Source organism: Salmo trutta, chromosome 13 (assembly GCF_901001165.1).
Source record: "Salmo trutta chromosome 13, fSalTru1.1, whole genome shotgun sequence".
NCBI classification, from domain to species: Eukaryota; Metazoa; Chordata; class Actinopteri; order Salmoniformes; family Salmonidae; genus Salmo; species Salmo trutta.
This window is the reverse complement of record NC_042969.1, coordinates 46,315,796-46,328,638: the sequence shown is the minus strand read 5'-3', so window position 1 is coordinate 46,328,638 and position 12,843 is coordinate 46,315,796. Positions and strand designations below refer to the sequence as shown.

The 12,843-nt window shown below is 40.9% G+C and overlaps 1 protein-coding gene across 1 annotated transcript in view; it reads left to right on the top strand.

Annotated features, from left to right (window-relative positions):
• LOC115205855 (ATP-binding cassette sub-family G member 1) overlaps nt 1-12,180 on the top strand; it is a 40,695-nt gene extending 28,515 nt beyond the window's left edge. Inside the window, exons 6-15 of the mRNA XM_029772240.1 lie at nt 1,064-1,209; nt 4,922-5,045; nt 5,328-5,442; nt 5,845-5,990; nt 6,275-6,376; nt 6,854-7,022; nt 7,211-7,311; nt 8,270-8,428; nt 9,004-9,122; nt 10,482-12,180. Of these exons, the coding sequence (XP_029628100.1) occupies nt 1,064-1,209; nt 4,922-5,045; nt 5,328-5,442; nt 5,845-5,990; nt 6,275-6,376; nt 6,854-7,022; nt 7,211-7,311; nt 8,270-8,428; nt 9,004-9,122; nt 10,482-10,710 (1,410 nt within the window). The 3' untranslated portion in view covers nt 10,711-12,180. The remainder of the gene's footprint in view (nt 1-1,063; nt 1,210-4,921; nt 5,046-5,327; nt 5,443-5,844; nt 5,991-6,274; nt 6,377-6,853; nt 7,023-7,210; nt 7,312-8,269; nt 8,429-9,003; nt 9,123-10,481) is intronic.
• Nucleotides 12,181-12,843: the final 663 nt, after the last annotated feature.

Here is a 12,843-nt window from a genome sequence, read left to right as displayed (position 1 = left end):
ACTCAATTGGTGTGGTACAGAATGATTTGGTTCCAAACTTTTTCCATCTAAGAATGATAGAGGCCACTGTGTTCTTATGGACCTTCAATGCTGAAGAAATATTTCGGTACACTTTCCCAGATCTGTGCCCCGACACAATCCTGTCTCAGAGCTCTAGGGACAAATCCTTCGACTTCATGGCTTGGTTTTTGTTCTGACATGCATGGTCAACTGTGGGACCTTATATAGACAGGTGGGTGTCTTTCCAAATCATGTCCAATCAATTGAATTTACCACAGGTGGACTCCAATCAAGTTGTAGAAACACCTCAAGGATGATCAATGGAAACAGGATGCACCTGAGCTCTATTTCGAGTCTCATAGAAAAGGGTCTGAATACTTATTTCTATCGATTTCATAAGGTATTTCTGTTTTTCATTTTTAATGCATTTGCAAACATATCTGAAAACCTGTTTTCACTTTATCATTATGGGGTATTGTGTGTAGATTGATAAGAGCAAAAAAGTATTTTAGAATAAGTGTCACGTCCTGACCAGTAGAGGGAGTATTTGTATTGTCGTTTGGTCAGGACGTGGCAGAAGGGTATTTGTTTCATATGGTTCAGGTTGTGTGTGTTATTAAAGGGGTGTTTGGTTTATGTAGTCTGGGGTTTGAGTATATGTTCTAGTGTTGGTTTTCTATGGTTTTCTAGTCTGTCTATTTCTGTGTGGTTTGTGTGGCTCCCGATCAGGAACAGCTGTACGTCGTTGTTCCTAATTGGGAGTCATATATTAGATGCTTGTTTTCACCTGGGGATTTTGTGGGTAGTTGTCTTTTGCACTGCTAGTTGTCATAGCCTGTAAAACTGTCATCTGCCGTTCTTTGTTTTGTTATTTTTTCCGTGGTCTCTTTATTTAATAAATATAAAGATGAGCATCCACATTCCCGCTGCGTTTTGGTAATCTCTACACAATGACACCCGTGACAATAAGGTTGTAACGTAACAAAATGTGGAAAAGGGGAAGGGGTCTGAATACTTTCCGAATGCAATGTAGGTGTTTGTAACCTTCCTGTGTTGTTTTTAGGTGAGGGAGATCCTGACGGCCCTGGGCCTGCTTGAGTGTGCGAAAACTCGAACGTCACATCTTTCAGGGGGGCAGAGGAAAAGGCTGGCCATCGCCCTAGAGCTTGTCAACAACCCTCCCATCATGTTCTTTGATGAGCCCACCAGGTCAGAAGGTCCTATTCTACATCGTATAGAACACATGCATGTGTGTCAGTGGCAAGAAAAGTCCTGACGTGACAATGGATTATAACGTCCCACAGTCTAAGCACACTGTAAAGTCCATATTTAGAGTCAATGCTATTCTTTCATGAGATGTACAGGCAATACAACATCGTTGTTGAGTGTAGGTGTTAGTTGTGTTCATTTTTGTGTGTTTTTCTTCTGTCTTGTTTGTGTTTGTGTCCCCACCAAAAGAAATCTGAAAGAAAAATTCCAAGGTTAACCTATCCCCTTTTGGAAAAGAGGATGCAATTGAATATCGTTTCTCCCAGTTGACTTCTGGTTAGGGAAGACTGAATCTCACCAGGGGCATGGGTCCCAAAGTCATTAATGGCCAAAAAGCAGCCTTTTGTCTTCCTTTGGTTTCGATTTGTACGATCTGTATGGATTTGCCTACTCCTGAAGCTCACACTAACTTGTCTGTTGGCACTGTGATAAATCGAGTGTGAAAATGACCTTACAGTAAAGTACATTTGTTGTTTTTGTTGTCTGGGATTAGGAATATGATTTGATGTGATTTTTGAATGACTTCCCCTCCCTCTGTCCCCCATACATACAACACTGGTAAGGTTCCTCAGTCAAGTATTGCATTTCAAGCACAGATTAAACTACAAAGACCAGTGATATTTTTTGAAAGCCTAATAAAGAAGGACAGTGATTGGTAGATGGGTAACAATAACAAATCAGACATTTGAGTATATCTTTAAGCATGGTCAAGTTAATTATGCTGTGGATGGAGTAGTAACCACCCAGACGTATTAAAGATTCCGTCCTCCTTCTGAACTGAGCTTGCAGGACAGGAAGGAAACTGCTTAGGGATGTAACCATGAGGCCATTGGTGATTTTAAAACAGCTACAGAGTTCAATGGCTGTGATGGGAGAAAACTGAGGATGGATCAACAACAGAGTAGTGACTCCCCAATAATGACCTAAATGAGTTAGTGAAAATAAGAATAAAAATATTCAAAAACATGCATACGTATGCAACAAGGCACTAAATTAATACTGCAAAGGGATACACTTTTTGGCCTAAAAGCAAAGCCTTATGTTTGGGGCAAACACAACACATCACTGAGTAAATGCCTCCTTATTTTCAAGCATGGTGTTGGCTAAAACATGATATGGTGATGCTTGACATTGGCACAGACAGGAGTTTAAGCTATATGGAACTGTTTTAAGAAGATAATTTTGCTATTTGATTTTGAATTTAAGACCCCTTGAAGTATCGCCATTTTTATAAAGAAATGATTTGATGAAATGTTTATTTGGCATTACTGCTATTAGCCCATACAAACGCATTGAATAACAGGTTTACTACATGGAATAACAGGTAGTCCCCCAAAAAAATCTAAAGGAGGTTTGTTCTGAAGTGTCTGTCCTATATCTGAGAGATATAAAAAAGATCAGGAAAATTATTATTATAATTTTTTTTTACATGTATTTAACCTCTTATTTTTGGCACTAAACAATCTCCATATACTGTTTACTTCCATAAATGTTTTCAAATGGTACCAGAGGGACCTTCAAATGAGTCTTGTGATGCTGTGGGCGTCCTAGAGCAAAACAAACGGCATGTACAGTACCAGTCAAAAGTTTGGACACACCTACTCATTCAAGGGTTTTTCTTCTTTTTTTTTTACTATTTTCTACACTGTAGAATAACAGTGAAGACATCAAAACTATTAAATAACACGTATGGAATCATGCAGTAACCAAAAAAAGTGTTAAACAAATCAAAATGCATTCTTTAAAGTAGCCACCCTTTGCCTCGATGACAGCTTTGCACACTCTTGGCATTCTCTCAACCAGCTTCATGAGGGAGTCACCTGGAATACATTTCAATTAACAGGTGTGCCTTGTTAAAAGTTAATTTGCGTTTGAGGCAATCAGTTGTGTTGTGACAAGATAGGGATGGTATACAGAAGATAGCCCTAATTGGTAAAATACCAAGTCCATATTAAGTCCATATGAACCCAAGAACACCATCTCCACCGTCAAACATGGAGGTGGAAACATTATGCTTTGGGGGTGTTTTTCTGCTAAGGGGACAGAACAACTTCACTGCATCAAAGGGACGATGGACGGGGCCATGTACAGTGAAATCTTGGGTGAGAACATCCTTCCCTCAGCCAGGGCATTGAAAATGGGTCTGACTTGGTGTACACAGAGAATACTGTAAGAATGGCCCATGTTCTGAATTCTTTCGCTGTACATTTCAAAAGTGCTGAACAAATAGTTATATTGACTACGTCCATCCTAGTTCACTCATTAACGTCTTAATCAAAATTATGTTTTGCCTCTTATCCGCTCACCGTCCCATTATGCCATAGTTCGTACCTCTCAATTGTCAGTAAAAACCAAATTTGTTTAAGCAAGTCAGACATATCAGCTATGGTTTTTTTAAAGGCAGTAAAGAAGGCTGAATTAACTGTTTCGCTGCCAGACAAGGCTCCTCTGATAGCCAGGTGTAACAGTGGTATGGTGTTGGCCCTAACAGTTTGTGGGCGACGTTTGTCACCGTTATAGTCCAATTAATGTATTGTTTAGTGTTGTGTAGTGGCTTTGCTGGCATGCATCTAAAAAATGTGTTTTGAGTTAGCCCCACCAAGATTGACATGCTACATTCGCCAGTGGTCATAATACAGACGATTTTGTGAAAATACCAATTTTCGGGATGTCTCATGGTCTGACAAACACCTCTCCAGCTCTGTTACCTTTCACCGCAGATAGGGAAGTGCGACATTGGCAGATGCAGTAGATTGAGACGCATCCAATGCAAATACAGCTATCTCTAGCTTAAACTGACAGATTTTTATAGGGATTGTTGTATTATGCTGAAACAGGGTTGGGGTCAATTTGAATTCAAGTCAGCCAATTCATGAAGTAACCTGAAATTCCAATTCAATATTCGAGAAAATATTACATTTTATTTTCAATGACTTCTCAATCAATCAAGAAGGAGAAACTGTTTTTGAGAGCAGCAGCGTGCAGCGTCTCCTAAAGGGATTTATTCCTGATGTCCAATCCTCTGATCCCTTCTAAGACGGACACTTCATCTGCCTCTTTATCCTCTCTCTCAGCCGCCTCCGACTGCTTAACTGCACTGTGATACACACTCCCAATCCAAAGAATCTTCTCACCTGCTCAAAATTACTGACGTGATTCATATCAGTGCCCAGTGATAGGACCATTAGATCACAAACAAGAACGTGTGAAGGTGTGCAGAAAAAACAATGTTAACTTAAGTAGCTAATGTTAGTCATTGTGAAAGCCCCCTTTGTCCCCACTCTGAGCAATTGTTGATTGCAGGCTCCTTGAAACAGATGTAGAAAAAAAGATGAGGGGTAACCAAACACTGGCCATGGAAAGGACTGTACAGGATTCTGTACCAACTCACATTAGTTGTCTGTAACGTTTTCCCCCAAGAAACAGTTCTTCAAGAAAGACATGGACAAGAGGGACTGTTTGTTGCTATGTCATTAACGTGCCAAATAGTGCAAGTTTATGCAATGTTCTTCTCCCAGTTCACTTCACTTGTTTGCTTCTCCTCTGCATTGATGATCTAAGATGTTACTTTAGGGATGCAAAAGCCAATCTATTCTTTGCTTTGACATTGTCCACCATATACTAACCTTGGCCCCTATACCCTGTTTTGCAGTGGCCTGGACAGTTCCTCCTGTTTCCAGGTGTTGTCTCTGCTGAAGGCCCTGGCCCATGGTGGCCGCACCGTCATCTGCACCATCCACCAGCCCAGCGCCAAGCTCTTTGAGCTCTTCAACAAGGTAAGCCTCCAACCTGGCCTACTGCTAGCCTGAGTTCCAGATCTGTTTGAGTTGTCTTACCAACTCCTACGCCATTGGCGTGACAACATAAACAGATCTGGGATTCAAGCAAGCCTACTGCATGGGAATCTATGAAAAGCACAATGAAACCACAGGATCACAGTTGGAAATGTATGTAGTAGCTACACATGTGGCGCAATACTTATGGTCTCTAAATGAATGGTCTGCTAAATGAATGTACTGTATCCTGATTGCTTTGGGCCCCTGTGTTTTCCTCCCTAGCTGTACGTCCTTAGCCAGGGCCAGTGTATCTACAGAGGGAAAGTGCCTAACCTGGTCCCTTACCTTAGAGAGCTGGGGCTCAACTGCCCAACATACCACAATCCTGCAGACTTTGGTGAGAAACTCTTGCCAGTTTAATGAGAAACAAGTCAAATGTGTTGTCATCATTGTTATTATCACCTTATTTAAGTGTATTCAGGGATCTGCCTTATTTTCTTAGAATAACTGTCCCAGAAATTATTTTAGCATACTTTGGTATAAAGCGTTCTAGAAACTATTCTATCTATTAGTCCAACCGAAAATGTATTTTCTCAGAATAACTTTACAGATGGTTCGTGCTTCTACACCTGCATTGCTTGCTGTTTGGGGTTTTAGGCTGGGTTTCTGTACAGCATTTTGTGACATCAGCTGATGTAAGAAGGGCTTTATAAATAAATTTGATTGATTGATTGGTTCCTCATGCAGTATTCACTGGGGTTTCAGTGACATGCGTACCTCTTTCTCCATTTGATCCCAGTGATGGAGGTGGCGTCTGGGGAGTACGGAGATCAGACGGCTCGTCTGGTGAAGGCCGTGCAGGAGGGGAAATGTGAGCAGGTCTACAAGACAGACATGAATGATGGACCCCTCAACCCCTTCCTGTGGCACAAATCTTCTGAGGAGGTAAAAGGGGGATTAGTGTATTACTACAGCTCTCAATGGGTTGAAATGAAGAATCTCATTGAAGTGATATTTTCAGAGTCAAAGCACTTCAGGTTGTTCAGTCTCTCTCTCTCTCTCCTCTCTCTCTCTCTCTCCTCTCTCTCTCTCTCTCTCTCTCTCCTCTCTCTCTCTCTCTCTCTCTCTCTCTCTCTCTCTCTCTCTCTCTCTCTCTCTCTCTCTTTCTCTTTCTCTTTCTCTTTCTCTTTCTCTTTCTCTCTCTCTTTCTCTTTCTCTCTCTCTCTCAGGACTTCCCTTCCGATGAGGGCTGCCACAGTTTCTCGGCCAGTTGTCTGACTCAGTTCTGCATCCTGTTCAAAAGGACGTTTCAATGCATCATTAGAGATACAGTAAGACATACTGCCACCCACTGATTTGATTTTGTACTGCAACAGCTTCCGCCTCCCTTTAAAATAACCAAATGTTACGTAATGAACCCAAAACACTTTAATAAAATTCAAAGTATATGAAAAGAATAACAGAGGAAAAAACGAAATTCAACAAATTGGTATGAGAACGCCATAACACAAACAAAAAACAAATCTATTCATACCATACTCTGCTCATCCTCTACTATTACAACCACCCCATTTTCCCTTCTCATCTCCTCTTCTCCCTCCTCCTTCCTCTTCCTCTCAATCAAATTCAATCAAATGTATTTTATAAAGGCCTTTTTACATCAGCAGTTGTCACAAAGGGCTTTACAGATACCCAGCATAAAACCCTAAAAAGCAAGCAATGCAGATGCAGAATCAGAATGGATAGGAAAATATATAAACCAAATGTTTTTTCTCCTCCTCTCTTCTCCTCCTGTTCTGGTTCTACAGGTGCTGACTCACCTAAGAATCACCTCTCACATTGGGATTGGGATTCTGATTGGCCTGCTCTATCTGGGCATCGGCAACGATGCCAAGAAAGTGCTCAGCAACTCCGGCTTCCTCTTCTTCTCCATGCTCTTCCTCATGTTTGCTGCTCTAATGCCTACTGTTCTGACATGTGAGTATTCTCAGCTCTTCATAATGACAGACATCTGCATGCGTTGATTTAGTGCATGAATTCACAACAGTCATAAGCCATTGTATACAGTATGTTAGGAGTAGACTGTGCTGAGATGTACCTTGCACTGTTTCTGATTACCGAAATGAGATTACTATGAGCCTATTTTCTCCATCTCTCTAATGCAGTCCCTTTGGAGATGGGAGTGTTCCTAAGAGAGCACTTGAACTACTGGTACAGTCTGAAGGCTTACTATCTGGCCAAGACTATGGCAGACCTCCCCTTCCAGGTAATAACAATGTCACAAAGAACTCTGGATGGTCATTTTTAGTAGTGTGTTGTGTCCCAAAAAGTCTGTAAGTTGGAATTTCATCAAAATGCAAAAATAGAGAAAAAAAAATAAACATTACGATTGTATCATTCACTGAAAAGAGCAAAGGTATTGTAACTAAAGAAACCTGTTATGGGAGCTCAAAGGGGCTTTAGCATCGAGGTCAAAAAGTAATTCTGTTTCAGATTTAGACAAATCCCACAATAACATTACATAAGGAGGCTTTTGGGGCGGCAGGTAGCCTCGTGGTTAGAGCGTTGGGCCAGTAACCGAAAAGTTGCTGGATCAAATCACAGAGCTGACAAGGTAAAAATCTGTCGTTCTGCGCCTGAACAAGGCAGTTAACCCACTGTTCCCCGGTAGGCTGTCATTGTAAATAAGAATTGGTTCTTAACTGGCTTGCTTAGTTTTAAATAAAGGTTAAATACAATTCTTTATAATTTACGCTTCACCAGACATCCCCCTGTGCTCTAAATTAAAAGTGACAGAAAGGTTTACTGCATGTTTTCATTTATTGTATTGAATTACATCTAATTTGGCTTTTTTCAACAATTCAAAATTATTATTTCAAAGCACAAAAAGCTTGGCTTTGTGTTTTAGTTTTATGCTTCAATGATACACAGTGTATTTTCCATGGTGAGGTACTGTTGGCTGAACATGAGGAATGTGAGTTGGCCGTATCACAATCCTAGATAGCAACAACTTCTCCTGCTGTTGTGCCCTTCAGCAAGGTACTTAACCACCTACACGACCCTGGGGGTGCTGCACTGACACTGTCCTTCCAATCTGTCAATGTGTGGTTGGGCGTGTATGTAACTGTGCGTGCGTGTGTTGGGGGTCGAGAAAAAAAAGCTGACAAGACAATTTCTGTGTCTACAAATACACAATCAAGTATTTTTCTTATTTTGCTTCACAGATAGTGTTCCCAGTCGCCTACTGCAGCATCGTCTACTGGATGACGTCCCAGCCGCCTGACGCTGTGCGTTTCATCCTTTTCTTGGCCCTGGGAGTCCTCACCTCTCTTGTGGCCCAGTCTCTGGGCCTGCTGATAGGAGCAGCTTCCACCTCGCTACAGGCATGTCATCCATTCTCTCAATACTAACACGCGATAACTGCTATACCTTATGCGGGCGGTTGTTAAGAAGCGCGGTTTGACGGGTCATGTTTCGGAGGACGAATGACTCAACTTTCACCTCCCAAGTCCGTTGGGGAGTTGCAGCAATGAAAAAAGATCGAAATTGGGGAGAAAAAAGGGGTTCAAATAAAAAAATAGATATATTTTGTCTTTGGGGCTGGTCTAAGCATAGTGCCGCCCCTGTACCACATACTGTATGCCCCTGGAGGCAGCGTTTTGATCCCCTGTTCCATCACTCACACTCTCTGCTGTATCCCTCTCACCTGTCCCCATCTACATTTATAATTTGAATCTGTAAATACAACTTTTTTAAATTAATTAAACAAATCTTTATATATTTTTTACTATATTTCATATTTACACAGTACCAACCTATAGTATATGCATGTAATTATATGTTTCTCAGGGTGGTACCCAATTGTATTCTAAGCAGACGATTAACCGCAATATGTACATGTAAGATGGTTACAGTGAGTCAAGTGCTGCCTCTGATTTTGTGCTTGTCCATATCTCAGGTTGCCACGTTTGTAGGTCCGGTGACTGCCATACCCGTACTGCTTTTCTCTGGCTTCTTTGTCAGTTTTGACACAATTCCGTGGTATCTTCAGTGGATGTCATACATTTCATATGTCAGGTAACTAGTTTTTCAGATACTTTTCAGACTTACAAGGCCCTGATTTTTTCCTGACCATGTGACCTGCCCCTAATATTAAGAAAGTACCATGTGTTTGGCACTTGAACAGTAGGGGAAAGTGGGTTATGTTGAGCCAAAGGGTTAATTGAGCCACTCCTTGTTTCTAGGAAACCATACACAAAATGAATAATGTGACCCAATATTTAGGAAGATATCATGGAGTCTGTGAAGGAAGAAACCATATGGAAAAAGTGGTAAGCAAGTTAGGCCCAAAGAAATGTCACATAGTCAAATTAATGTATTGTTTGTATCTAAACCAAAGTAGATAGCTTTACGATTGTTTTATACCTCAGTTGGAGTCTATTTAAGCTACAATATGAGGTCCTAAACCTAGCATGAAAGTGCATCCTTATAACTGTGTGCGCTAATATAGTCAAAATGTTTGCTTTGGGGTAAGTTGAGCCAATGGCCATGGGGTAAATTGAGCCAATGGCCACCATACCCCATACAAATAATTACATACAAAAAATCTGTTTAATGCAAGGTATTTTTGCAATGTGTCATGCATATGAATTCAACAGAGTGCATTTTATTGTTAAAGAGCATCATGCCCCGTGTATACAAATGTAAAACAAGCAGGAGTCTAGTCCCAATTGAGGGTCTTGAGAGAGCAGCCAAGGAAGTGAGAGAAGTGGGATGAAAAAATAGACTGATAGACTGAATGACACTAAAGAGTTACATTGACAAAAAAGAAAATGAACATCTGTGCGAAAGAGAGGCTATGATAGAGGAGGAGAGGCACAGAAGGTCTTATCTGATGACATGGAGTCTGAGCTTGCTAAACGTATCAAGAATCTCACGGACGAGTTCCGTGGCCTTAGTAGCCTCAAATTCAGAGAACTTTCCTACGAATTGGCACATCGAAACAACATCCCTGTCTCAGACAACTGGTCAAGAAATGGAAGGGTATTGAATGGAACTGAGAGATGTATATCTGAATGTAGGCATACATTTAAGATATACAATATACCACATTCAACTTTGACCTACCAGCACCCACAGTCACATGAAACCATTACCCACTTACCACAAGGCGGTTCAACTTACCCTGACCCTATGTTCAACTTACGCCATACCTGGACAAACTATGTTTTCAAAACTGTTATGTTTACATGAATTATGATTATTTATAGGGATACACAACATCCTGAAATATATGTAGATATCTTTCTTAGAAATAATTATACATTTCCATTGACGTAGGGATGCTGAATGTAAAAAATGGCTCAACTTACCCCACTCTCTCCTACTGTTCATCCTCTTTAACTGCACCATAAAACAGTTACTATTATTTTGTAGGTATGGCTTTGAAGGTGTCATCCTCTCCATCTACGGGCTGGACCGGAAGGACCTCCACTGTGACAAGGATGAAACATGCCACTTCCAGAAGTCGGAGGCCATCTTGAAAGAGCTTGACGTGGAAGATGCCAAACTGTACCTTGACTTCATAGTGCTCGGCATGTTCTTTGTGACCCTCCGCCTCCTCGCGTACTTTGTGCTGCGCTATAAGATCAGTGCAGAGAGGTAAACTGGGGAGTCGGGGTAGGAGGAAGAAGGCCCAGATCGCTTGCAAGCTGGAATAGCGCTTGCAAGCTGGAATACCACTTCTAGAAACCTCCAGGCAGTGGGCCCAGAAATACACTATGCACACCAAACTTTTGGCCAAAGACTACAGAATATAGACAACTGTTGTGTTGAGAGTGTGCATGCAGTATGAATCTACTTAGCTTAGACAAACAAATATGGCAGAGAGGACAGTGCCTAAGGCCATGGATGATTCCCAATATTACAAGAACATTCTTGTTTAAAAACCAAAACCATTGGCTTCTTGAAGGCAAGGCTCCTGTCACAGTAGGAATCTAGATGTAATCGCCTTGTGCAAGGGAACCAACTGTAAGTAATGTAAGAGTTTGTTATTGATAGGCTCTTGTCTAGTCTGTAGTTCCAGACTGGTTTGTATGACCACTGTGTGAAACCAATTAAATGAAATAGCGTGGTAGAAGGACAATGGGAAGACAGGGCCACACTTAAACAGGAGCTGGTTTCCTACAATGTGTGTTTATTATATAGGACTGCCAGATCAAATAGGTCTCTAACCTGGGACCCTCGGTCAATAAAGGGAAAGGTACAATATTGCTTGTTGCTAATGTGGGATAAAGCAATCCCATACATTCCAAGCATGTGAGAGACTGTACAGTACCGATATATACTGTCGTTTATCCTGGGTGAGTTTCCCGAAACAAATGTGGCAAGTGGTGCTCGACAACCTAGCCTCTAGGGCGCAAGAGAGTAACATCTGTGCTTGAACAAACTAATGAATCAAATGAAGCACGTTCTATGAGTGTCGTCGGCGTGGGTCTGGGTTTTTGAGAGAAATAAAGTACCACGTTAGCACCCCTGGTCAGAGGACTGTGGTTGTGTTTATAGGGCTTGAATAGTTGAAGGAAGATATGGTGGATATGAATTCTGATGTGACTGTGGCTGGCTTAGTATTACAAGCCAGAATCCTAACCTGAGATCTGAGCACGTAACGCGAACAGAAAGTTAAGTATTACATTATCTCAAGCATTACCAACACAGCTTAGTTTGAATGGCATGGAGGATTGATACAATACTCTTTTAGTCACTCACAGTCAGTCATGTAAAATAGAATTGAGAATGAAGAGTATTTTACAATAGTTCATGTTCTGTCACACAATCAAATCATAAGAGACATGGCAGCCTAGGTTGGGGCTTGTTTTATCTGTCAACCATACCAAAGGGATATAGTGCTACCAGATTTCTGTAAGAGACTGGGGCTCTATTTTATCAAACTTAATGCAATGGTAAGTCTTAGTGCTGTTGGTAGCGCTATAGATCCAGGGGTGTTTTTTTGCTATTTTCACAGCAGAAATTATGGGCGCAGTATCTGGCAGTTGTGTGAAAGGGATGGATTTTGATGAATAAATAAGTTGGGAAGCTTGTCCCCTCACTGGCCAATCAGAACGTGGTCCATGGCTAAATATGTGGGTGTTTCTAGTTGTGTATTTACGATCTTTCATGTTTTAAGTTGTCATCAAAGCCAATTTGAATGTTAGTCCGCTATAGCCTAGATTGTTAAATAGCCTACAGAAACAAAATAACAACATGTAGGCATATTCCATCTTTGCTAAATACATTGAACATGTTTGCAGTCCATATTGTTCTAAGTAATTGCATTGCTTCAATATGGAAATACACTACCGTTCAAAAGTTTCGGTCACTTAGAAATGTCCTTGTTTTTGAAAGAAAAGCTATTTTTTTGTCCATTAAAATAACATCAAATTGATCAGAAATACAGTGTAGACATTGTTAATGTTGTAAATGTCTATTGTAGCTGGAAACGGCAGATTTGTTATGGAATATTTACATAGACGTACAGAGGCCCATTATCAGCAACCATCACTCCTGTGTTCCAATGGCATGTTGTGTTAGCTAATCCCAAGATTATCATTTTAAAAGGCTAATTGATCATTAGAAAACCCTTTTGTAATTATGTTAGCACAGCTGAAAACTGTTGTGCTAATTAAAGAAGCAATAAAACTGGCCTTCTTTAGACTAGTTGAGTATCTGGAGCATCAGCATTTGTGGGTTTGATTACAGGCTCAAAATGGCCAGAAACAAAGACCTTTCTTCTGAAACT